Source organism: Urocitellus parryii, chromosome 8 (assembly GCF_045843805.1).
Source record: "Urocitellus parryii isolate mUroPar1 chromosome 8, mUroPar1.hap1, whole genome shotgun sequence".
In the NCBI taxonomy this organism is placed as follows: domain Eukaryota; kingdom Metazoa; phylum Chordata; class Mammalia; order Rodentia; family Sciuridae; genus Urocitellus; species Urocitellus parryii.
The window spans coordinates 127965195-127990212 of record NC_135538.1 but is presented as its reverse complement, the minus strand read 5'-3'; the positions used below and the strand labels follow the sequence as shown (position 1 = coordinate 127990212).

The 25018-nt window shown below is 37.8% G+C and overlaps 1 protein-coding gene across 1 annotated transcript; it reads left to right on the top strand.

Annotated features, from left to right (window-relative positions):
* Positions 1-8058: 8058 nt before the first annotated feature.
* LOC113200940 (zinc finger protein with KRAB and SCAN domains 8) lies at positions 8059-23674 on the top strand. The gene is made up of 7 exons (XM_026414543.2): positions 8059-8197; positions 9362-9404; positions 12643-13150; positions 13722-13845; positions 16075-16166; positions 16636-16759; positions 17399-23674. Exons 3-7 carry the CDS (start codon positions 12731-12733, stop codon positions 18355-18357), a joined length of 1719 nt encoding a protein of 572 aa, XP_026270328.2. The 5' UTR covers positions 8059-8197; positions 9362-9404; positions 12643-12730; the 3' UTR covers positions 18358-23674.
* The last annotated feature ends 1344 nt before the right edge of the window (positions 23675-25018 follow it).

Sequence of the window (25018 nt, the reverse complement as noted above, 5' to 3'; positions counted from 1 at the left end):
TCATCTTCTATATGATAGTACATTGAATTCATCTAGTAGTTTTGAATACCTGTTATATACAAAAGAATTTTTCTAGTCTTTTACACCCTTAAAGGCCCAATGAAGAGCTGTTTGGAGCATTACAACCATGCTACCCTTTTTAGGTTTGCTGTGGATTCCAAATTACCCATAGTGTCCCCTTCAGGTTTGTTCTAGTGTTGACCAGATAGGTAATGGTAAGTCAGGGAGGGGCAGAAAGTTGTGGGGCCAGAGTCATTGGAGTAATATAAGCAACAGAAGAAAGGTCAGTGAATCTGGGACACTGTATGCAAAGGAGGCATAAACTCAAAGGAGATCTGGAGAAACAAACAATTTACTAGGAAGTTTGTAGAAACCCACAGAAGAAACTGGTGAGGGTACAATCTATTGGAAAGAATAGCACTGAGTTCAGTCACTACTATAGTTATTGGAAAAGAATATATATATGTCAGAAACTGTAATCATAAATCACTAGGTTCTAACAGATGAACAGCACTAAAAGAAACTAAAAGAAACTTGAACATGAAGGGCAGTCTCAAAGAGCTGTGTTAGAAGCATTTGTGTTGTTGTTTCTACCATCTTCGGGGAGAGAAGAGGCAAGAATTTGTATTTTGTAGTTTTCAGGAATAGGACTATAAGAGGCAGCTGTAGGAAATATGGGGGGAAGCTCTCTTATTAGACCCAGAGGACATTTGTGGAAAACTGGTAATTCTGCATTCAGTGAGCTGTTTTAGTCAATTTTGTGTTGCTATAACTAAATAACTGAAACTAGGTAATTTATAAAGCAGATAAACTTATTAGGCTCACAGTTTTGATGGGTCCTAATAGCATTATGCCTGGGTCCTGGTAAGGGCCTCCTTGCTACATCACAACATGAGGAGGCAGAAGGAGCCAACACATAACCTTCCTTTTTAACAATCCACTTTCTCAAAAACTCATCCATCTCAGGGGCCTGACCCACCCTCAAAACACAGCATTAATCCAGGCATTGTGGTGTATGTCTGTAATCCTAGCAGTTTGGGATGTTGAGGCAGGAGGATCAACAGTTCAAAGCCAGCTTCAGCAACTTGGCTGGGCCCTAAGCAATTTAGTGAGACCCTGTCTCAAAATAAAATTAAAAAGACTGGGAATGTGTCTCAAAGGGTTCAGTGCCACTAGGTTCAATCCCCAGTACAAAAAAAAATAGCATTAATCTATTCAAGAGGATAGAGCCCACATGACCTAATTACCTTCCAGTAGGTCCCACATCTTAAAGGTCCTATTGTCTCAACACTGCCACACTGGGATTCAGGTTCCAGAACATGAATCTTTGAGGGGCAAAGCACAGCAGGAGCCAATAGTTATGGATAGATAAAATAGATGAGTATTGGGGGAGAGGACTGTAGGTGGTGCAAGGGGGCACTAACAAAGAGAAAGAAAACAAGGTAGAGTAAAAAGGAACAGAAGAAAAGGGGAATAAAAAAACAAGGATATAAGAAAAGAAAAAATAAGGAAGAGAGAGGGAAAGCTAGAACAGGGAGACAGGTAATTCTAATATATTGGCAGATACAGGTCATACAAAGGTGAACACAATAGCTCCTGAGCTCTGTTAGATCATTTTATTCTCCTTAAAGTTACTTAAAACAGTTCACTGGTGTTTGACCTTCATGAACTTACTGCATTGATGCTGTTATGGGTTTTTGTTTGGTTGGTTCTGTTTGGTGTTGTGTTGTGTGTTTTGTTGTCCTCTCCTGTCCTGTCTTGATTTGAATTCTAGGGATTGAACTCAAGGGCACTCAACCACTGAGCCACATCCCCAGCCCTATTTTGTATTTTTATTCAGAGAAGATCTCACTGAGTTGCTTAGCAACTCACTGTTGCTAAGGCTGGCTTTGAATTCAGGAGGGATGACAGGCTGTGCCACCACGCTGGCTGCTGTTATGTTTTTAGATAAAACCTGTATATTACCAGATACCATAATTTTAAACCGTTGCCTAAATACCTAACCCCAACACTAAAACGGGCAGTCCAGCCTATCCACTGGCCGAGAACACCATTTGCCCTCTCTCTTATATCAACACTCACCAGACAGACCTCTTCCTGTGGTTTTGAGGCTGTGGAGGCAGGCCTACTACACACATAAATTCAGCGGGCAGCTCTGGAACCATTAGCAACCAGCATTGGATAAAGGTCACAAGAGAACTAGAAAGGGGCATTGGCCTTTCCCAGTTCCGGAAACGAAACATTGGGGTTCCGGCTTGGAAAGAAATCCAAGGCACCCCACACAAATAAAGAGGGGAATAATTTTCCGGAGACTGGAAACTCACTTCCCCACAGCCAGGCCATACTTTAAAAATGTGGGGTGAGGGTTGGGGCATCTCACATCTGCCATGAATGGTGGTTTCCTATCCCCCCATCTCTCAGAACTCGGCTTCCCAGCCGGCAACTTCCCAAAACTAGAGGCCAGCAGGCCCAAGCACCCAGCAGGCTTTAAGCTGAGGGAGTCTCTAGGTAGAGGAGTGGTTTTACAGAACTCCTGCCTCCTGAGAGATGAAACCTACTAAGCACATAGAAGAGAGGGTTCCACTGCTTTAGTCCACCACGTGGACCAGCGCCTTACTCCCACAAGATCAAACTGGGATGTTTGCGACTTTGATCAGATGGGAGAGGGGCACTGAGAAGTGTTCCTATTTAATATCTTGCTGTGGTAGATGGTACTGAAGCCACAATTAGACAGGCAGTCAGTATAGACAGTTAAATCAAGTCAAGTAAGATCCAGGAGGCCAATTTTGAGTGAGTCTGGGAAGTTGGAGACTATCCCCTGAAGGATTGAAATGTTAATTCCTTCAGAGCCCTTCCTCCACCCTTATCAAGAACCTGCCCTTGCTCCAACCTGTTGCTAAGGTAACATCCCTACAGGGAGCTATAAATTTGTTAATGTGCCCTGGGCTGCACCATTCTGCCTTCCCTCTTCCAATCCATCAGTTTTCCACCTTTGGGTCATTCCTCTGAGCTTTCTTGGGTCTAGTCACCTATTCAGGGAGGAGAAAGATAAGGGGAAGAGGGCAGGAGGACAAAGGAAGCCTAAGACATAAAAAAGCAAATTCTAGGAATACCAGGATACCAGCTATGGACCCCTTCTCCCTCCCAGGAGAAGTCTTTGTTACCCTTTTTAAATAAACCATGCTTTATTTATATGCTTACCTTATTTATATGCTTGCCTTAACATGTTTCCCTAATGTTCAAACTTCAACTTGTGAGGCAGCAGAACTCATCACCCATGATAACCGCAGTATCAGTACTTGCTGATTCCCTGCCCACTGTGAGCTGACACTTGTGGAGATTTGAGTTTTTCTGAACCTTAAGGAAAAAGACCAAGATTGAAAGGGTGAAGAATGAAGGAGGTGGAAATTTATAATCCCTGGGGCAGAATGGGGGGGAAAGGAAACTGAGGACTCTGACCTTTAGCAATTTCCCTTATCTGCCAAGTTCCCCTGCCTGCCAAAAGTATCTGATAAACTCCTCCTATGATGTGGCCCTGCTAAACCCCTATAAAACTCAGACTCTTGTTGTAGCCATGTGCCATTTTCCCCTTGATAATGTGCCCCTCCACTGCTTAATAAAAAGCATCCCTGATCCGTTTGAGGCTTTTTTATTTATTTATTTATTTTTATTTTTTTATTTTTATTTTTTTGGTATTCTCTTTGATTTGCTTTCAAAGAAGTCCAGCAATAGAATCCTTTAAACCTAGGTTCAAATTCTGATCCCACCACTCTTCAGTTAGGGCCTAGGACAATTTTTTTTAACCTCTCCAAATTCTGATCCCACCACTCTTCAGTTAGGGCCTAGGATAATTGTTTTTAACCTTCCAAATCACGATAATAACGTGGTGTCTGTTTCATATAGAATGACTTCACATAAAAAGTCTGGACATTTCTGCTATTACACTCATGTTAGACAAATGGGACTAATTAGCCACCTTCTACTTTTCTGGAGTATGTATGAAACAATTGAGGACATGGATAAAGAAGAAACTAATAAGACTGCAAGAGATTGACTAGTTAATATGTGTTCACCCCAATCTTCTCATATCATTTAGCACTTGATAAGTACTTACTTGGATGAGTGAAGACAGATCTAGGGAGAAGGAATTGAGACTATAACAGTAAAGAGAAGAATCTGATGGATTAATTTAGCTAAGTGACAAGTGAAACAGCTTTTTCTGAAGGAACTATATGAAACATCTGCCTATTTCAAGGGCTGCCACTATCAGAATTGAGGAGATCTCAGAACAAATATTAAACACCTAAACCAAGGAAGCTTTACTGTTTTGGGCAGAAAATATGATAATAACAAGAAATCTACAACAATATGATCAGTACAAAATGAAATGATAAAATCTGAGGGAGAGTTAACAAGCTGTTATAGAATAATAGACCAGTGCTTAGAATGAGTAGGGAATAACAAGACAAGTACTTTGACTTCAGAGTACTGGGGAAATGTAACTAAATGACTAAGTAGGGAGATGGATATTCTGGAGAGCAATAAAAGGCAGATGGGACTGCTGATAGTAGGAAAAAAAACATTTAAATGTCAATACAGGAATAATTACTTATACTGTGTCCTATTGTAGATTACAATTCATCCATTAAAATGCTAATTTATCAATGAAAAAAGAAGTGTAGAAGAGGATATATATTTTTCTCATGGGGGGGGAAACTATACAAAGATGGAGTAATTATGTATGTTATCTGTACATATAAATGAAAAGGATGCACTCCAAGTTTAACAGTGATTTCCTATGTAGAAAAGTTGTGAAGATGTTACCCTTACTTGCAAGCTAACAGTTTAACTTGCCACAGTTTTATGGATACTAGCAAAAAAAAAAAAAAAAAAAAACTAGACTCCCAGATCAGAAACAAAAGCCTTTATTACTTAATGACAAGCATGAACTTCATGTTCTCTTCCTCCCCACACCCAAAGCTGTGGTGTGGTGGGAGCTGAGTAAATGTTGTTCACACAGGTCCATTTGCATCCTAGTAAAGGAACTCCAAGCTTAGGAAACCCCAGTCTTTGTTCAATCTCGCCCCAAGGTGAGGCTTTTTTTTTTTTTTTTTTTTTTTGGACTAGGGATTGAACCCAGGGGTGCTTAGCCACTGAATCACATCCCCAGTCCTTTTTATTTTTATTTTGAGATATGTCTAAGTTGCTGAGGCCTTGAACTTGCAATCCTCCTATCTCAGCCTCCCTCTCTGGGATTACTGGCATGTCACCACACCTGGCAAGGCTTTATTGTTATTGTCCTGCTTGGGAAACAAACCTGCCCTAAAAGTAGATAAAACATCATTGAAGAGATAATCTCAAAAATCTGCCACAAGACTTGGAGAAATTATAGAATTTGGGGAATTTTCTCTCAACAATTTAATAGCATTTGGGGGTCAGGTTTTTTTTTACATATATGTCTAGATTATAAATTTTGATCATCTCTTATTATATTAATTTTTAAGGAAAACAAGAATAAAAGGCAAGCAGAGAAGTTTAAATTTGTTTTCATAGGAGATAAGGAGCCACTCGATTAGTGATTGGGGAAATGATAATGATATTTAAGGACATGAATCTAATAATAACCATATTTAGAATAAATAAGACTATCTCATAGCTGTTGCAATCATGAAGGTATGCAGTAATTAGAATCAAGGATGTTGTTATGCTAATGAAGAAGAGTGTATGTCAAAGAAAAAATCTGATGGCTTCTCTTATATCTCCATATTTCATCTCAGTATATCAAAAAAGGCTCAAGATAATTTAGAAACTGATACTATTAATAACACTCAATGATAGTTGCATAAGAGGCAGCACTTCCTTTGGAGTAAATGAACAGGGAGATTGCAGACCAGCTGAGGACCTCTACAATTACCAAAAATGAAAACTACTTTCTTTGGGGTAAAGAATTTCATGATTCTTTACTCCTAAGCAGTGCTGTCTTTATTTTTCTCCCCCCTTGTTTCACTGTAATGGACAAGAATAACCTTAAATTCTGCTATACTTTTTTTAGGCCTTGGTCTTCCTAATTCATTATTTTCCAGCAATTCCTTAAATTTCTGATCCACTAATTGCACTCTTCTGTTTGCTAGCACTGTTTAAAAATGCATTTTTAGTTTTTCAGACTTAGAAGGGAGCGATATCTATGTCACTCTTCCAACCTGGTCTTGAAATAAGCCATATTCTTTTCTCCTTTTTCCCATTTTCTTATTTTTATTCACCTTACTTTTGGATTCTTATAGAAAACTTTCTGATTAAAGTGAAAGTGAAGAGCAGTAGGAAGTACACTTCTAGAGCAGGGGACACTGAGCAAAAGTGAGAGATTGAGTGAAGAAGCAGATATAAGAATCCATACACCATTTAAAAAGACATTAAAAGAGATTAATTCTACTCCTATCACTAAATTGTTTTGTTTTGGAAAATATTATTAATTTTCACAAAATATACTATTCAACTTGTCTTTGCTATTGTTAAAGATAATTATTTTTCAAGACAGGATCTTAGTGGTAAGCATTTACCCAGCACATCTGAGGCTAAAGGTTCAATCCCCAGCACCTAAAAAAAAAAAAAAAAATTAAACGTATAAATCTGAGAGTAGACTTCTAGTCTGTTGTTAACTATCTCCAGTACCATGCCAGTTGGAGGCAAGAACTGTGAAATAAAGAGCAAAAATAAGTGCTTTGAAAGAGTCCAGAAACACTGTAACTTCTTGGTGTGTATTGTTATTTGTGTGATGATTAGATTACAAACCCATAAATCAAATGAAAACTACTACTAAGATTTTATCCTGAAAGAGGAGCAAAATATTTAGGAGTTAGAAATGAGGAAGTGTCAGAAACATTGGAGGTGGCTACCAATAGAAGCTGACTAAGATGGAGATTAAGGTAAAGTTTTGAAGGGGCACCTGAGAACGCATAAAAAATGGGTAGTTAGGAAAGGTACTGAAAGAATAAAAAAATTAAAAAGTGGGACCAAAACACAAAAATAAAACCTCCACCCACAAGTCCTATTTAGTTTGGAAAGTTAAAAGCTTTTGTACAAGAGGTATATAAGGGGCCAGGGCTGTGGCTCAGTGGTAGAACGCTTGCCTAGCATGTGTGAGGCACTGGGCTCGATCCCGGCACCACATAAAAATAAAAACAATAAAGGTTAAAAAAAAAAAAAAAAGAGGTATATAAATAACAAACACAGATTTGTCCCCTGAATTTTGTGGTCTTAAAACGGAGTCTATTCCTAAATCTTATATGACAGATTTAGCATTTAAAAAGCTAAGCGGTAAAAAAGGTTTTCCAAGAGTTTGCAATAAGAAGGATGGAAAATATGTAAAAATGCAAAAAGGATTTATGTTCAATTGCAATTAGTTATTGAATGTAAAGGGTACTATTCCTAGCTGTCATAGGGGATTTCCATAACAGAAATACGAACTATGAGTAGCAGGAATTACTCAAGAAATTTGCAGTCTATGGAGGACTCGATATACTTAAGAGAAAACAGTAAAATACAAAGTAACGGGCTGGGGTTGTGGCTCAGTGGTAGAGCGCTCGCCTCCCACGTGAAAGACCCTGGGTTCCGTCCTCAGCACCACATAAAAATAAACAAAATAAAGATATTGGGTCTATGTATAACTAAAAAATATTTTTTAAAAAAGTAACTAAGAGGGTCAAACTCAAATGAGTTATTAGCATCGCGAAGATCTTTTAAGTACTCCCTTCCCTTCTATTGCCAGCACAGGCCGGCCTTTGCACGCCCTCGGATCTGCCCCTGGGGACCGTTACCCTTGACAGTCAACGCCTGAGCTGACCAGGGTGCAAGGCACAAGTGACATCCAAATCCGTTAGTAGCCAGGACTTTCACGTAAGCGAACGCAGGAGGAGCCCAAGTCACAGTGTAACGCCCTGGAGAAACAAGGTGCTTTGGTCCTCTCAGTCGTCTGACCATAGAGCTGTCAGACCTCCTGGATTCCTAGAGAGCTCCCGGAAGTGCCTTTGGGGCAAGATGCGTGCTGGCCGGTGTTGTACCTCCACAGGTTTGGAAGTTGGTGGCTGTAGAGGCCTGGTCTAAGAGTATTTTTCGTACTGTTTTCTCCACTCCTTTTCTTTGTGTTTGCCCACCCTTTGCAGCCCCCTGACCCCACCCCGCGCAGCCTCTGGAACTCGCGGTGAGTACCATCGGGCTCCAGGCCGGAGGAAGGGGGGTCTCTTTGTGGCCGGAGCAGGCCGCAGCTAACGACAGGCCTGAGGGGTCCGGAGAGGGCGCCTGTGCGGTGGTCGGCGACTGGGGCTGAGTCTCACGCTGAGGGTCCTCTTTAGTTGTTATCTCAGGCGGAATACAAGTCCCCAAACTTTTTGTGAGGTAACCTGTTATGGGGGTTCGCCTTCTTCAAAGCTAATCGTTTTGTGGTATAATCTTGCCATCGATCTTATTTATCTTAATATAGGGAATTGCCCCGCGTTGTCTTTTATCCGACTATTTCCATGGTGTGAATTGTTTTTTAACTTAGTAATTTTACTTTTTGGTCTCAATAAAATCTCCTTTTTTTTTTTTTTTTGTTTGTTTTAAAGATGTTTTGTTGTAGAAGCCCCAGTTATCCATTTTTGCTGTTAGGTTATTCTTTTCTTTGATGGTGTGTTGACTGAATAATTGAACAAAAGAAACATTTCGACAACTTCAGGATAGTATGGTATCTTATTCAGAATAGTTTATTTAATTTATTAAAGCTAACTTTAGTAGATGCCTGAGAACTCTTTGGGAGGGTCTCATTTCCAAAACTCGAGTCAATAATGAATAATTTTTGTCACACTACTGTGAGTGGAACCACCATTTCTAAAAACATATTTTGTTGTTTGATTAGTTCTTTTGAGCACATTTATGGAAGCGTCTGTTTCACAAATGCACACGTTTTGAATTTTTTTGTGCATAAATGTTAAAAGTGGTAGGTGTTAAAATATTTAGCTAACACAATCTAAGATAACCAAAACAAAGTGTTTCCTTTACCTACTTTTCTTGATCTTGCATACCATGCTAGAGTTGGGTTCCCTGTAGAAAGATTCTAAAGGAGATGAGCTATATTACTTATTTGTTAAAAGGCTCCTTGGCAATATATTAGTTTCCTGAGGCTGTCCTAACAGTATCACAAAGTTGATGGCTTAATGATATAGAAGTTTATTCTTTGACAAATAGGGAAACTAGATATCCAAAATCAAGGTGTCATCGGGACTGTACTTTTCAAGCTTTTGGTTTTTACTAGTAATTGTTGGAATTACTTGGCTTGCAGCTGTGTAACTCTTGTCTCTGTAATCAAATGGCTTTCTTTTATCTGTAGGTCTTTGAAAAGGAGGCCTCTTAAGACATGACAGTCTCCCTCTGTGAGTATCTGAGTCTCTTCCCTTAAAAATATACTAGTCATGTTGGATTAAAGACTCACGTTATTCCAGTATAACCTCATCTTAATTTGATTATATCTGCAAAGACCCTAATTCCAAGGAAGGTCACATTTTCACATCCCAGAGGTTAGGATGTCTCTTTTCTGGGAATACCATTCAACCCCCAACACGTAGCATGTGAAACATTAATGAGAGAATGAATAACGAAAGATAAGAAGACCAGTTAACCACAGCAACCTTAGGCAAGAGATGATACTTATACCAAGGATAGAAACCAGAGATATATGTCCCACAAATACATAGGGCCATGAAATTAGACTCTTTTTGGACCTTAGATTTTTGTTTCTAACCCTTTTATAACAAACCTAGACATATTCTCTGTTAGGTATTATAAATAAAATAAGGTAATGTTCTTTGATTCTATTAATAAGATAAATCTGAATCCATGAGGAATATACATTTTAAGTTAGGAAGTAAAAACTCCCTAGCAACTAATAATCTTCAGTAATGGGAAAGCAGTATACATTTTTATAGAGAGAGATAGAGTAGTAAAGAAATAACTTCCAATTCAAGTGACAGTGTTTTCTCTTACCCTTATCCCATCAGCTCCAGAGGGGCTGAGACAGGAGAATTGTGAGTTCAAAGCCAGCCTTAGCAAAAGCAAGGCACTAAACAACTCAGTGAGACACTGCCTCTAATGTGGCACAGTGGTGGAGTGCCCCTAAATTTAATCCCTAGCTCCCCCCTCCCAGTCCCCCTGTTCCCCTGGTCTCCACCTCTCCACTGCCAAAAGAAGGAAGTTTGAAACAAAGGTGCCGATAAAGGTTTATACAAAGTCATGGTTTCCCCCACACCCAGATGAAGGTTAGTGCTAGATATCTGGCCCAGAAAGTTTCTTCCCAGGGTAAGATCACAAACTCCATCAGGAGAAGTAGATCCTGGGCTTGTATGTTGGGCAATGAGTAATAACAGAAGGGCACTAGCTATGCTGGGCCTCCTGTCCCTTAAAGGAGGCTGGATTTGGATTTGCAAGACAAACTTTTAACTTACCTCAGGAGGGAAATGTAGTTCCTGTCTGTCTCAAAGCCCTGAAGAGAGAAGTGTTTATGTTGTGAATCTCAGTGCTGAAACTTTATGTTTAATGACATGAAGTCATTAAGAAGCAGGTGCTCAAAGATGGAGGTGGGAAGAGGTCGTTTGGGCACAAATGAAAATGAAGAGCAAGATTGAAGTTCATGAAATGGAAAACTCAGTGTTGTTAAAATGTCATTTCTAACATTGTTGTCAATATTAAGATATCCCTAGCTGAGGTTGTGACTCAGAGGTGGAGCACATGCCTAGCATATGTGAAGTCCAGGGTTTGATTCTCAGCACCACCTCCCCACCCGCCCCTAAAAAAAGAAGAAAGGAAGAGAAAGAAAAGATATTCTTAAAATAAGCTGTACATTCAACAAAGATCGATTCTAGGATTTTTTAACAGAATTGAAAAAGACAAAAACAGTTTCAAAAACAACAAAGTTGCAAGACTCAGACTGCTTGATTTTAAGACTTGAAAATCCACAACAATCTAGACAGTTTTGTATCTGTTAAATTTACATCAAGGGAACAGAATATAGAATCTAGAATTGGGCCCACATATCTATAGTCAATTGACTTTTGACAAGAGAAATAAAGAGAGTAGATAAGGGACAACCCTTTCTGCAAATGGTGCTAGAAGTGTGCAAGGGGAAAAAATCCATATCTCAAACTCTGAGAAAAAATTAAAATATCCATACCTCAAACTCTGAGAAAAAATTAAAATGTAAAACATAAAACTTCTAGAAGAAAATCTTTGCGATTTGGGGTTAAGCAAAAGAGTTCTTAGATAGGACATCAAAAACAGTCCTTAAAAGAAAAAAAATATATTGAGGAATTAGACTTCAGAGAAAATACAGACTCGTGTTCTCCAAAGGCCACTGTTTAAAGAATAAACGAAAGACATATCTGTAAATTGCATATCACATAAAGAACTTGTATCCAGAATAAATACAGAATTCTCAAAATTTGAAAAAAAAAAAAAAACTCCAAGTAGGCAAAAGTTTCCAGTAGATACTTCACCAAAGAGAATAAACATGGCAAAAAAGCACATAAAATACATAAAAAGATGCTCAACATCTACAGGTGGGTAAGGAAGGGTAAATTTAAATGAGATACTACTACATATAGAATATCTCATTTTAGAAACACAATTATCAGGTACTGGCAAGGATATGGTGAGTACCTGCATCTCTCATTTATTGTTAGTGCAATACAAAATGTTACAGCCACTTTGAAAAACAGTTTGACACTTGGTTATAAAGTTATACATGTGTTTTTATGACCCAACAATTTTAGTTTTGGACAATTTACCCAAGTGGAAAAGCATTATATTCATATAAAAACTAATGTGCAAATGTGCATAGTGGCTTTATTCATAATCATCAAAAGCTGGAAACCACTCAGATTATCTCTCCATTGGGGAGTGGATAAACATTGATTTGTATAATGAATAAACTACCAGTACATACAACATTGTGTAATTTCAAATGTATTATGCTAAGTGAAAGACTGAAAAGAATATTTACTGTATTTTATTTATATTTTAGAATGTTATTGGTGTGTGGGATTCAGTTTTTGCATTTAGATGTTCCTGGAGCATGCAGGTTTCTAGGAGATTCACTGTTCCAAAAAGAATTCTGAAGCTAGACTTGAGGTCCAAAGTAGATTAGTCTTGAGATAGGAGGGAAATTGGGTGGGCATGGGCATTGATGCTAAATGTTAGGTGGAAAAAAGGAAAGTTCTTCCTCTTGAGCTAGATTATATGGAAATTAGTCTTATCAATGAGAGAAAGGTTGAAAAAATATGTAGAAACAGTTTAGTGTAACTGGTGAAATAAAGAATGCTAACAGGGGTTAAAGCACCAGCTGAAGTTAAGCACAGAATTTCAGTTAGTCCAAGTCTCTATGGTTTCCTGCTTTGTTTAACCATCCTCCAAGACCCTACAGAGAAAGCAGAAGGAAGGGATATTTCCAGGGTGGGTTTGGCATGACAGAAGCTTAAGGAAATGTAAGGAGTTATTGCTGGAACATATACATAGTTGAGCCATTAAGTCTGTGTCTTGGGGGTGGAGCTTGTTAAGCTGTCTTAGTCATTATGACTCATAACTTGCTTTAACACTATTTTTTATTTTCTCTTTCTGAAGAAGTATTCTTGAGGCCCTCAGAAGGTTCTTATCTTAAGAAGGAAAAGAAGGTAGTAAAAACAAGTTTCCCGAGTTTTTCTGGCCCTAAATGGCTGCGGAATCAAGAAAGCTTTCTTCAGCCCCATCTCTACCTGACCAGACTCCTGAAGAAGACCTTGTAATCGTCAAGATAGAGGAAGATCATGATTGGGACCCAGAATCTAGCCTGCATGAAAATAACCCTCCTGGCCAAGAACTATTCCGCCTACGCTTCAGACAATTGTGCTACCAGGAGACTCTAGGACCCCGAGAGGCTCTGATCCAGCTCCGGGCACTTTGCCATCAGTGGCTAAGGCCAGATTTGAACACCAAGGAGCAGATTCTGGAGCTGCTGGTGCTGGAGCAGTTCCTGACTATCCTTCCTGAGGAGCTGCAGACTCTAGTTAAGGAACATCAGTTAGAAAATGGAGAAGAAGTGGTGACCTTATTGGAGGATTTGGAAAGACAGATTGATATACTAGGACGGCCAGTAAGTTGAAGCTGTACATGCTGTGATTGTGGGAGTCCTGGAAACTGGGTAGTGTGTTTTTGTAAAGAGTATAATCCATACTTTATTATTATAACATCCCTACAACTGTATTGTCCCTGTTTGCCAGGTGGGAACCTGAAAAATTTAAGATAGGAAGCTTAAATTATCTTTTTAGGAGCACCCAAATAATTAAAAGATGGATCTGAAGTCAGAACTCGGTGTCCCTAGTTCCTCATCAAAAATGATTTTTGCCACTTTATGGCACTACTTTAGGTAGTAGTTTGTCTTTTTTTTTTTTTTTTTTTTCCTTCCCCTTGCCTGGGAGCATAAAATATTGGTGTTCTGTGTAGTAGTGAGGGCAAAATCTTTTCCCTAAGGACTGAGAAGAAATGCCTTTCTTTCAGTCTAGTTCACATGATTGTATTCTTTTCTACCCCTAGGGAAAAAAAAAGAAATCCTACTGTTTCTTCCCAAAGTGTGTATCCCTGAAGATAGGCTGTTGGTCCTCTTATGTTGTTCACTTCATTTCTCAAAGGGATTTCTTATAATCCAACTGTCCCATTGTTTCTAGGTCCCAGCTCGAGCACATGGACATAGGGTACTCTGGGAGGAAGTGGTTCCTTCAGAATCTGCACCAGAACCTCCAAGTACTCAGCTCCAACCTGTGATAACCCAGCGTAAATCACAGGACAGAGGTGAGGAGTCAGATTTCATAGGAATGAAAAGACACATTTGGGACCTGTCTAGTTCCTAGAAAATCAGAAGCTAGAACTACTATTTACAGACCAGCTCAATATCTGAATTTAAATTTATCTAGATTTCAAATGCAGGCTGTTAGTCCTAGTGGTAAACTTATGTACAAATTAAAGGATTTAGAGATTTTTAAGTAGTCACACATTTCTATTACCCCAGTGTATTTACAACATAAACATTTTTGAGATTTTGCTCATATCATAATACATCACTTGTGAATATTGAAATATGCATTTCCTCAAACATGTGCATTTTGTAGATAACTACAATAAATTAAACACAGTAGGAATGTAAAAATGATGTAATATTAATCTTGTCCATAGTTCATATTTTGCCAATTGCCCCAATGATTTTTTTTTTGTCCAGTCTAGACCAAAACAAAAAAATACAATTTTCTTTAGTTCCCTTTAATTTGACATAGTTTCTCATTCTTTCTTTCTTGTTCATGCTCTTGATAGTTATGAAGAATACAAATATGATGTTTTGTAGCACAGCTACAATTTGGATTCTTGTAATATTTTTCTCATGTTTAGGTTCAGGTTGTATATATTTGGCCAGAACACTTCAAAAGTGATGTTGTATTCTTTTCAGGGGTACAACATAAATTTGTCCTATTGGTGATGTTGTCTTTGATGACTTAATTAAAGTTATTCTTGCAAGGTTAATCATTGTAAAGTTACTGATTTTCCCTTTGCATTAGTAAATAATTTGTGGAGAGTTATGTTTGAGTTTGTGTAATCCTAATCCTCATCAAACTTTTGCTTCTTAAAAAATACTAGTTTTGGTATTCATTGATGCTTCTTTACTGAGTGATTACTAAGCTGGTTAGAAAAATTATGATTTATTTTTTTAACTGTCACTCCTTCTACGTTTATTTGTTGTTTATTTTAAGAGAGCATTTTCTTCTTTTGTTATCAGCATAGACTCATAAATTCTTATTTATCCCATAAATATTCTGTTATAGTCTTTCAATTAATGCTTGCATCATTTGAAAGGCCTCATGATTCTGACTCCTGTAGCTTTTTGACATTTCACTGTCATTTTTTGAGAATTTCCTTACTTTCTTGAAGAATAATATGTTTCAATCTCATTTTCCCCTGCATTACATTTTTTCTTTATTTATTTTTTAGTTTTAGGTGGACACAACATCTTTATTTTTATGTGGTGCTGAGAATCGAACCCAGTGCCTCACACATGCTAGGCAAGCGTGCTACCGCTTGAGCCACATCCTCAGCCCACATTAAGGGTGTGTTTTTTTTTTTAATTATTTATTTATTTATTTATTTTTGGTGTGGTTCCTTTTTTTTTTTGGAACTGGGGGGTCGAACCCAGGGCTTTGTGAATGCAAGGCAGACACTTTGCCACTGAGCTACATCCCAGCCCACATTTTTTCATATATGTGATTTATAGTTGTTTATTTTATGTAAGTGAATTTTAATATTTCAAAACAAGCATAGAAACTCGATTACTAGTATAATTCTTACCTGAAGAATAAAAGCCTATTACTCAAGACACATCCTATGTTTAATTTGGTAATAAGTGGTCTCATATCCAGTGGAAGTAGAGACTGGCTACTAGGATACACATTTCAGAAAGGTAATTGAGTTAATAGAGATAGATTGTTTTTCATTTTTAGTTTGCTAGGAGGTTAGGACTTAAAGGAGTACTATTCACAAGCACAAAGATATTAGTTTGGGTGATAGAGAAAGAATTGAAAGGGAATTTCTATTAGGAAACCAGTATGCTTTTTCCTTTTTTTAATTACAGGGGAGGAAGTGGGGTTTGAAATAAGGGGCATTTTACCACTGAGCTACATCCCAGTCCTTTTTATTTTTTATTTGAGATAGAATCTTGCTGAGCTGAGGCTGGCCTCAAGCTTGTGATCCTCCTGCGTTAGCCTCCTAAGTTGTTGGAATTATAGGTGTGTACCACCACCCTGAGATCCACTTTATATTTTTGAGCATGACTTTAGGCTGCATTTAAGGACATCAAAGTGCAGGTGTTTTGTGGGCAACTGTAGGTATGAGCCCAGAGTCTAAGATATCAGCATTCTACATGCAAAATCTTCAGCATGCATATATGCTGAAATACAAATAATTTGGAATGGTTAAATACCAGCTCCCAGACCCATAGGACAAGACTGGTCTCATTTATAACTCCTTTCTCCTCAGCCCTGTCTGCTTCCCAGAATCCTACCTCTTCCCAAAAAGGAAGTTCCAGAGACAAGGAAGTAACAGCTACACTTCTCACAGCAGGGTTCCAGGTACGTTGCATGTTCCTTCTCACTAAATCCCCATAGCTCTGGTTAGCATCTGCCCTAAATTTGGACTGTCTGTAGTAGTACCTATTCAAGAACTTACCTGGACTAGGGTTGTGGTTGTGGCTCAATGGTAGAGTGTTTGCCTAGCACATGTGAGGCACTGGGTTTGTTTTCAGCACCTCTCTCTCTCACACACACACACACACACACAAATAAATAAATAAAAAATAAAGGCATTATGTCCATTTACAACTAAAAAAATTTTTTTTTGAAAAGAACTTACCCAAATTCTTTTGCACAGTGATAAATAAATTTAACAATGAATATAGCATATTTCCTTTTTCCCAGCTGTTCACATCCCTTTTCACGGTACATTTCCATTATTTAATACATTGGTAGGTCTCTCTTACATTCTAGACTTGAGCTGTAAAAACACTTGTATGCCCCAAATGAGGATCTTGTTTTGTTTCAGACTTTGGAGAAGATTGAAGATATGGCTGTGTCCCTTATTCGAGAGGAGTGGCTTCTTGATCCATCACAGAAGGATCTGAGTAGAGATAATAGGCCCGAGAATTACAGAAATATGTTCTCCCTGGGTAAGGAGAGCTTATGAATATCATTTAAGTTTTTTTGTTTGTTATATACGTGATATCTATGAGCTTTCTGGGAAATATAGTTGAGTTGAAACTCAGGATTCATCAGAAAGGGATACAACATTAAGCCTCCTTGAGGTTTAAAACTTAAACCTTCCTTCTCTAATACAGAAATTCCTCATAGTTTGTACCTGGGTCTTGGTCCAGTTGGAAATTGACATCTCACTAGTGCTCTCTTAGTTCCTGTATTTTTTTCCTCCCAATTCTCGTAGGATCCTGACATAGATTATCACATAAACCTTCCTTTTCATGAATGAGGCATTTGCCCATTTCTGTGCCATTCATTAAACCTTTTAGTAGTTCCATGTTCTTCCCACTTCTTACTTGATTCCTTCCCAACTCCTGTCCCCCATCAGTAATCCTCTTTTTTTGTTCATGGCACCCCTTCCCAATTGGCCTATGGTACTTCTGTGTGATCCTGCACATCTTCCCCCTGTTATAAGCCATTTTGAAGACTAAAGTTTTGTATTTACTTGTATTATTCCATATATATTTTCCTTTTCTCCTATCTTCAATTCCTTTCTTCCAGCTTAGAGAATAGGAAATAACATTGGCTTAATTTTTATTATACTTTTATTTCAGGTGTTGAGACCAGGAATGAGAACAAGGAATTAGCTTCAAAACAGGTAATATCTACTGAAGTACAACCACATGGAGAGACAGCTGCCAAATACAACGGGGATGTTATCAGGGGTCTTGAGCATGGAGAAGCCCAAGACCTGGGCAAATTAGAGAGGCAGCAGGGAAATCCCACACAAGAGAGACGACATAAGTGTGATGAATGTGGGAAGAGCTTTGCTCAGAGCTCAGGCCTTGTTCGCCACTGGAGAATCCACACTGGGGAGAAACCCTATCAGTGTAACGTGTGTGGTAAAGCCTTCAGTTATAGGTCCGCCCTTCTTTCCCATCAGGATATTCACAACAAAGTAAAACGTTATCACTGTAAGGAGTGTGGTAAAGCCTTCAGTCAAAACACAGGACTGATCCTGCACCAGAGAATCCACACTGGGGAGAAGCCGTATCAGTGTAATCAGTGTGGGAAGGCTTTCAGTCAGAGTGCAGGTCTTATTCTACATCAAAGAATCCACAGTGGGGAGAGACCCTATGAATGTAATGAATGTGGGAAAGCTTTCAGTCATAGCTCACACCTCATTGGACATCAGAGAATCCACACTGGGGAGAAGCCCTATGAGTGTGATGAGTGTGGGAAAACCTTCAGGCGGAGCTCACATCTTATTGGCCATCAGAGAAGCCATACTGGGGAGAAGCCCTACAAATGCAGTGAGTGTGGGAGGGCCTTCAGTCAAAAGTCAGGCCTTATTGAACATCAGAGAATCCACACTGGAGAAAGACCCTATAAATGTAAAGAATGTGGGAAAGCTTTTAATGGGAACACTGGCCTCATTCAACATCTGAGAATCCACACAGGGGAGAAGCCATACCAATGCAGTGAGTGTGGGAAAGCCTTTATTCAGAGGTCAAGTCTCATACGACATCAGAGAATCCACAGTGGAGAAAAATCTGAATCCTTAGGAGTTTAGTAAAAGCTTCGGTCACAGTTTGAACATTTTTCAACATTAGACAAACCACACACTGGTGGAGAGGTCTTTCATTTAGTAAAAAAGGCAGAAAGTTCGTCATCATCATTTAGTAGCAGAATTTATAGTGATATCAAAGATAGAATAGCTCTTCAGTAGTTTGGGCCCAGTGCCTTGACACCCAGGTTGATTAGCTTGATTGTTTTTGGTGATATCTAATGGAGTAGAGCTTCCAACAGCCTAATACTATCTTAGAAATTTAAAATAGCATTAGAGCAATTTATTTGTCATGGCTTGAGGCACTAAACTTTGTGTTTTGGGTGAGTAACTATAGTTTTGAGAGAGGCTGCTACTCCTAATTCCTCTGCTTCCCATGGCCTGTGATCCCCTTCTCTCATTTATTCCCCTCAAGGTGCCCTTGTACTGCTAATCTGATCCAAGAAACTGCTGCAGCATCCAAAACAGCCTCTTTGTGAGATTTATATTTATATTTAGCTTTCTGAGATCCTAGTTCTAGGGAAATTTTACAGACAATGTGTTTCTTTTTTTTATTCTAATGTTCCTTCTAGTTGATGAAAATCTATATTCCCATGCAAACTCAAAATGCTATATTTTTAACAGCACTCCAGCATTTTTCTTCATTTATCACCTTTACTGACTCCACTAAATCATTGAGCATCTGTACGTATCCTTCACCACCCCCAGTCCCAGTACCTGTGTCAGCAAAGGAAGTGGACGCATTAGATGGTTGTGAGAGTGATGCAGAGAAAGAGGTGAGTGGAGGCTCAGCCTGGCTTTTCTTGAGCTTGGATAGTTACACCTTGGTGACTTCTGATTCTCCTTCCACCTCCCAACTCTACCCTGATACAAAAAGTATTTGCACTCTCTTAGTTATGATATCACATAGGATAAAGAGGAGACAGCTGATGCTTGAAGAAAGAATCCTTAAAAAGAATAGGCATCATCCCTTCTGGCCCATTACAGTGCCACTCTTGTAGGTTCCTATCAATCTTCATCAACTCCCTGAATAGATTGTCTATCATTCTTATCATTACTCTGGACCTACCTCCTTATATGACCTCGGCACCTCATTTATCATTTCTCATCTGTTAATTCCCATTTGTTTGTATGACTTATATATCCACAATTGTAATTTGTTAAATACCTTACCTCACAATTCCTCGTTCTTCTGAGTTCTGATGTTGTCCATCAGTAATCGTGTCTGTAATCTACCAATAAAGACACTATTAAATTTATCATCTCCAGGCATTGTATTTCATCTTTCAGGCTTTTGGTAAACCAAGGGATACTGTGTAAAGTAAAGAGACTGATACAAAGTAACGTGCCAAATTTGATGCATTCTACATAGGATGTCCTTTAAACTAGGTAGTTTACTTATTCTAAGTACTATATTCCAAGAGTTCTATTCCTCTGAATATTTGGAACATTCTTAGAATTCTCATTTAATAAACCATACAAGAAAACCCTCTTTTAGTCTTAGTCTTTTATTTCTTTTATTCACCAGACTTTGAATTGAATAACTTGCTTTTCAAAATTAACCTTCAAACTTGAAATTATTAATTACATTAAGTCTATTCAGAAGACAGTTACATGGGTTCTGATGAAAACTCCAAGAGAAATAATGCAGTTTCACACTGTAACAATCCTGAAAGAGAATAATAATCATGTTGGTTTATGATTGATATGTTAAAAAGCCAATCATAAAACCTTACCTCATAGATGTACAACTTTGGAACAATCAGAAATTTCTTCTCTATAACATTCCTCTCTACCTCCCTATAGCCCACCTTGAGTATCTACAACATGAAGATTATTATCTGCATTTATTTCATAAAACCATCAGTACCTTCATATCACCAGTCATCCTAGTTTGCTTGGTTAACTTCTTCAGAACAGTTCATTTTGTTATCCTTTCTTTTCTTCTCTTTTGGTACTAGAGATTGAACACAAGGGCACTTAGCCACTAAGCCACATCCCCAGCCTTTTAAAATATTTTATTTAGAGACAGGGTTTTGCTGAGTTACTTAGGGCCTTGCTAAGTTGCTGAGACTAGCTTTGAACTCCTGATCTGCCTCAGCCTTGTGAGCTACTGGGATTACAGGTGCACCACCACGCCCAGCTCTTCTTATTCTATTTTCTTATTCTCTTTTTCTTTCCTTTTTTTTTTTTTTTTTTAACATATAGATGACCATTCCTAATTCCTGTACTTTAAATTTCAACAAACCAGAAACAAATCTGATTGTGTCTAGATCCTTGCTTTGTTTCAGTTGTGCCTTACCCTTTGAAAGATACTAATTCTGCATGGCATCAGTGCTACCTTGTGTGCATAGGATGGGTATGTTAGAAGGAAAATACACATTTGTGCATACATATGTATGTATCCATACACTCCTCTTACATATTTTAGGAAAACACTTGCCTTCAATTCTAAAACAAAGCTCTTTTAACCGAGCAACATAATGTTTATAAGTATACTAGCCAATGTTTCTTTAGATATCAGTACCCAGAGTAGTGTGTAGCCAGATTACTTAAACCTCAAAATTACTAAGCATCTGGCAGAAATTCAGAGGAAAAAAAAAAATAGTACAACTAGGAATGTTAGTGTTAAACTTGGGTGAATTTGAGAAAAGATTGTCACTTGAAAGAATTATCAAAGCTGATTCATCCTGGTGTGATGGTGCATGCCTGTAATCCCACTGAGGCAGGAGAATCACAGTTTCAAAGCCAGCCTCAGCAACTTAGACCCTGTTTTCAAAAAATGAAAAGCACCCTGGGTTCACTTCTCAGTATGGCCTCCCCAAAAATGCTGATTCAGCATATTATATAGAAATAGCCAGGTGATTTAAGATTAGATTCTTTGAAGACATAAGTAAAAGTCATTCTTTGTCTCAAGTTCTCTTACCACTCAAATATTTAAAAAAAATTTTTTTTTTAGTTGTAGATGGACACAATACCTTTATTTTTATGTGGTGCTGAGGATTAAACCCAGTGCCTTCCACATGTGAGGTGAGCACTCAACCATTGAGCTACAACATCATTTTGAACTTTTAACTCTGAATTACATATATTATGCTCCTTTATCTGCAGATTCTGTTTTTATGCTCTTAATCTGAAATGAACTATTCATCAGTGCTTTCTTTCATCCTCAGTTTCTAGTTTTAGGAACTGGCATGATAAGGTGGTTCTTCCATAACTCTTTTGCCATCCAACATAGTCCAAGGAGAGGTATCTTAGGTTTCAAAGACTTTCCCCATGAGGCAAGGTAGCAGTGCTAGAATAGTTGATTCACTTACGAAACTGCTTAGCTTTACTCTTGGTTCTAAGTCTCCATATAATAGCTGGCATTTATTGAGTACTTACTTTATGCCAAACCCTATGTTAAGCATTTCTCCTGCTTATAATAGTTATTGTTATATGCTCCATTTTATAGATAATTAAGGAGGCAGAGAAAGCTGAACATTAAAGACATGTATCCCTGGTAATAAGAGGTATTGAGTAAATGCCAGCATAGGTACTGGTATAATACAAATTCATTATAATAACTGGAAAATTGGTTGAAAAATACCATTTTGGTTTATACTTTCTTTAAATGTTGGTTCTCTTGATGCTTTTTAGTTCTTGAAAGCTAAATTATATAAATAAAATCTTTAAAAGAGTAACTGGGAAAATAAAGCAATAATAACTTAGATTAAAACACATTTCTCCAAATTGCCTAAGGGAAAGTAGAATTATGGAGGGAAATGAAACCTTCAGTGTTCCAGGCTGGGGAGATAGATTGCTAGGATGACAATTGTAAGTTTATCAAAAGCATAAAATGTAAAGAACCTTCAACTTCTTTGCCCATTTCCAACAACCATTTTGTTTGTCTTCTCAACCCTGGTTTTCCAGATATCATTCATTTTTTAACCCATTTTCTCCTTGATTTATTAGTAAAATTTCTCCTTATTAGCTTTCATACTCACCATATTGAAATGTCCTTAGACTCTCCAGTGGATAAATAGAAAGGCTTTTTAACTTTTTTTTCTTATAGTTCTTGTCCGTTTTAGTCTCCTTTATCTTTAATATTATTGAATCTCTCCTGCACCTCAGGGATACTCTTCTCCTTTGATTTGTGGGATCCTTTTAGATTGTTTTTATTCAATATCTGGCTTTTCTTTGTTAGTCTCTTCAATTTTCCTCCGTTCTACTGAAAATAATGTCTTACTGCTTTTTCCATATCCCTATTTTTCTCTTTTGTTTTCTTTGTATATTTGAGTGGCTTCCTGTTTCCCACCCTGAGTGCCATCTCACAATTTTTGGAATTTTCCAGTTACCTGTATAACTTGATATTTGAAAATAAAACTCATCACTCTTCTGAACCAGTCTCCATTTTCTTTTCAAATGGGCATCATTGCTTAACTGCTTTGCCCTGAAGAGACTCATTACCTTTCCTATTTTTTATCCCAACATTGGAATTACCTTTTCATCATTTTTTGCTCTCCAATTTCCTTATCCAAAGTCTTGCTGTTGACTCAATTTTTAGTTGATGTTCTCTTTGAATCATGATCTTTTACATTTCTGCCATCCCTTTATGGCTTTTCATGAAGATCCACATAATGTAAGGCCCAGGTACTGTAATTCTTTCTTTTCAATTTCCTGGTCCTCAGAATTCCCATCTTGTATAAATCTTCTAAAATGATCCTCCAAACTCCATTTTCATAATGATTTATTGTTTATTCAGTACCCAGCAGGTAATTCCTGTCAGAACAGTGATGTTCCATTACACCATAATGGTATAGAATGGTTCCAGAACACCATAATGGTGTTCTCCATTACCTTGCCCTCCATACTTAAATGCCTTCAGTCTTCATTATTCCCTAGCATGTTCATCTTGATTCACCACATTTAAACTTCCTGTAGCCTTCTACTGCTGTCTTAAAACCCTTGCCTTTGTGCCTTTCTCATGCTGTTCTTTTTGCTTACATTAATCTTTGGCCTCTGCTCATGTTCATCAGTCCCTTCAAAGGCTTCCTTTATATCTTCTGAATGAGCTCTTCCTAATTTGACTTCACTTCACACTGAGACCTCCCTTATTCTGTGCTGTCTCAGCATTTATGTTTTGAGTTTGTACTGTGATCCATGCACTTACTAATATATTGCTCTGTAATTATTTTCTAGCATACTGTATTGTAGTTTCACACTTGTATTTATTTTCAAAATTACATTGTAAGCTCCTTGAGGGCAGGAATCAGTGACTTTCATGTTTGTATTGCTGCACCCCCTAGTGCCTAGTACAGTGCTGAGCACTTAGGCATTTAATAAAGGCTTGTTGAATTATTGTGTGGATTATTTTGGGTACTATAGGAATTTTTAAGTAGTTTTCAAGGATGTATCTTACTGGCTTTTATGCTCAAGAAGAAAAGAAGATCTGCTTGACTTAAGAGTAAAGCCAAAAAATCCATCTGTAGGCGAATATGGTGAAAAGTTGAAGTTTGAAGCTGTCCATTTGCTTGGCAAGACTTATTTATGGGTAAAGAAAGAAAATAGGAAACACTAAAGACTATTGTGTTAAAGTTATAATTGTAAAATTGTTTGAGAATAGGCTTTTGTATCTCAGGTTAGAGCTTCAGCTGTTATTGGGAGATATTTAATGCTTTTTGATTGTATCATTGGTAGAAACCTGGGATGCTACTGGTATCTAGTGAATAGAAGCCAGGGATGTCAAACATACATTCCCAGGACAGCCTCCGCAGCAAAAAAAAATCAACCTCAAAATGTTTAATACCAAGGTTCAGAGGCCTCACTTTATTTATATTTAGGGAAATGGGAGAAAGAAGAGATATGAAATACTAGCATTACAACTAATGAAAAGTTAGCTATACCAAGCTTTAAAAGAATCTTATGTTTACTTTATGGTAAGATTATTGAAGAAAACAGAGACTTAATGTTTGTAATTCACAGCAACATGTGTCAGGTATTGATAACAAAAATTTAATGCATTTTTTTTTTCATTGAAAGTAATTGTATTTATGGGGTGTCATTTCAATACATGTATACAGTGTGTAATAATCATATCAGGGTAATTGGTATATTGTCACTTCAGGCATTTATTAATTTTTTGTGTTGAAGACAATCAAAATACTATTAGCTATTTTGAAATAGTCAATTTATTGATGTCAATAATATTTTCTACTGCTATAGAACTAGAAGTTGTTTCAGGACTGGAGATGGAACTCAGGGGTAGAGCACTTGCCTAGCATATGAACAAGGCCCTAGTTGCAATACCCAGTACCATAAAACAAAGAGAAGAGAAAAAAGCACTCCTATCCAATTGCACCCCTGTGTCCCTTGTGATATTTTAAGTTACTTCAACATCAAATCTGCCAACATCCCTATTATAAGCATTGCAGGAGTAAATTAATTTAAGCCTTCACATATGGGCTCATCAAAGGTCAGGGCTATCTTCAGTAAGGAGAGAGAGAATACGTAAATTATCAAAGATTTATCTTTGGTCACAGTATACAATCCTCAACAATCCCTCCGGTAGCCACTAAACAGGAAAATTACTGACTCTCCAAGAAAATCACAAACCAGAATGTCATTTGCTACATAAAACCCATTCTCATAAAGTTTTTAATACATTGTTAATCCTACTTAGAAGGCA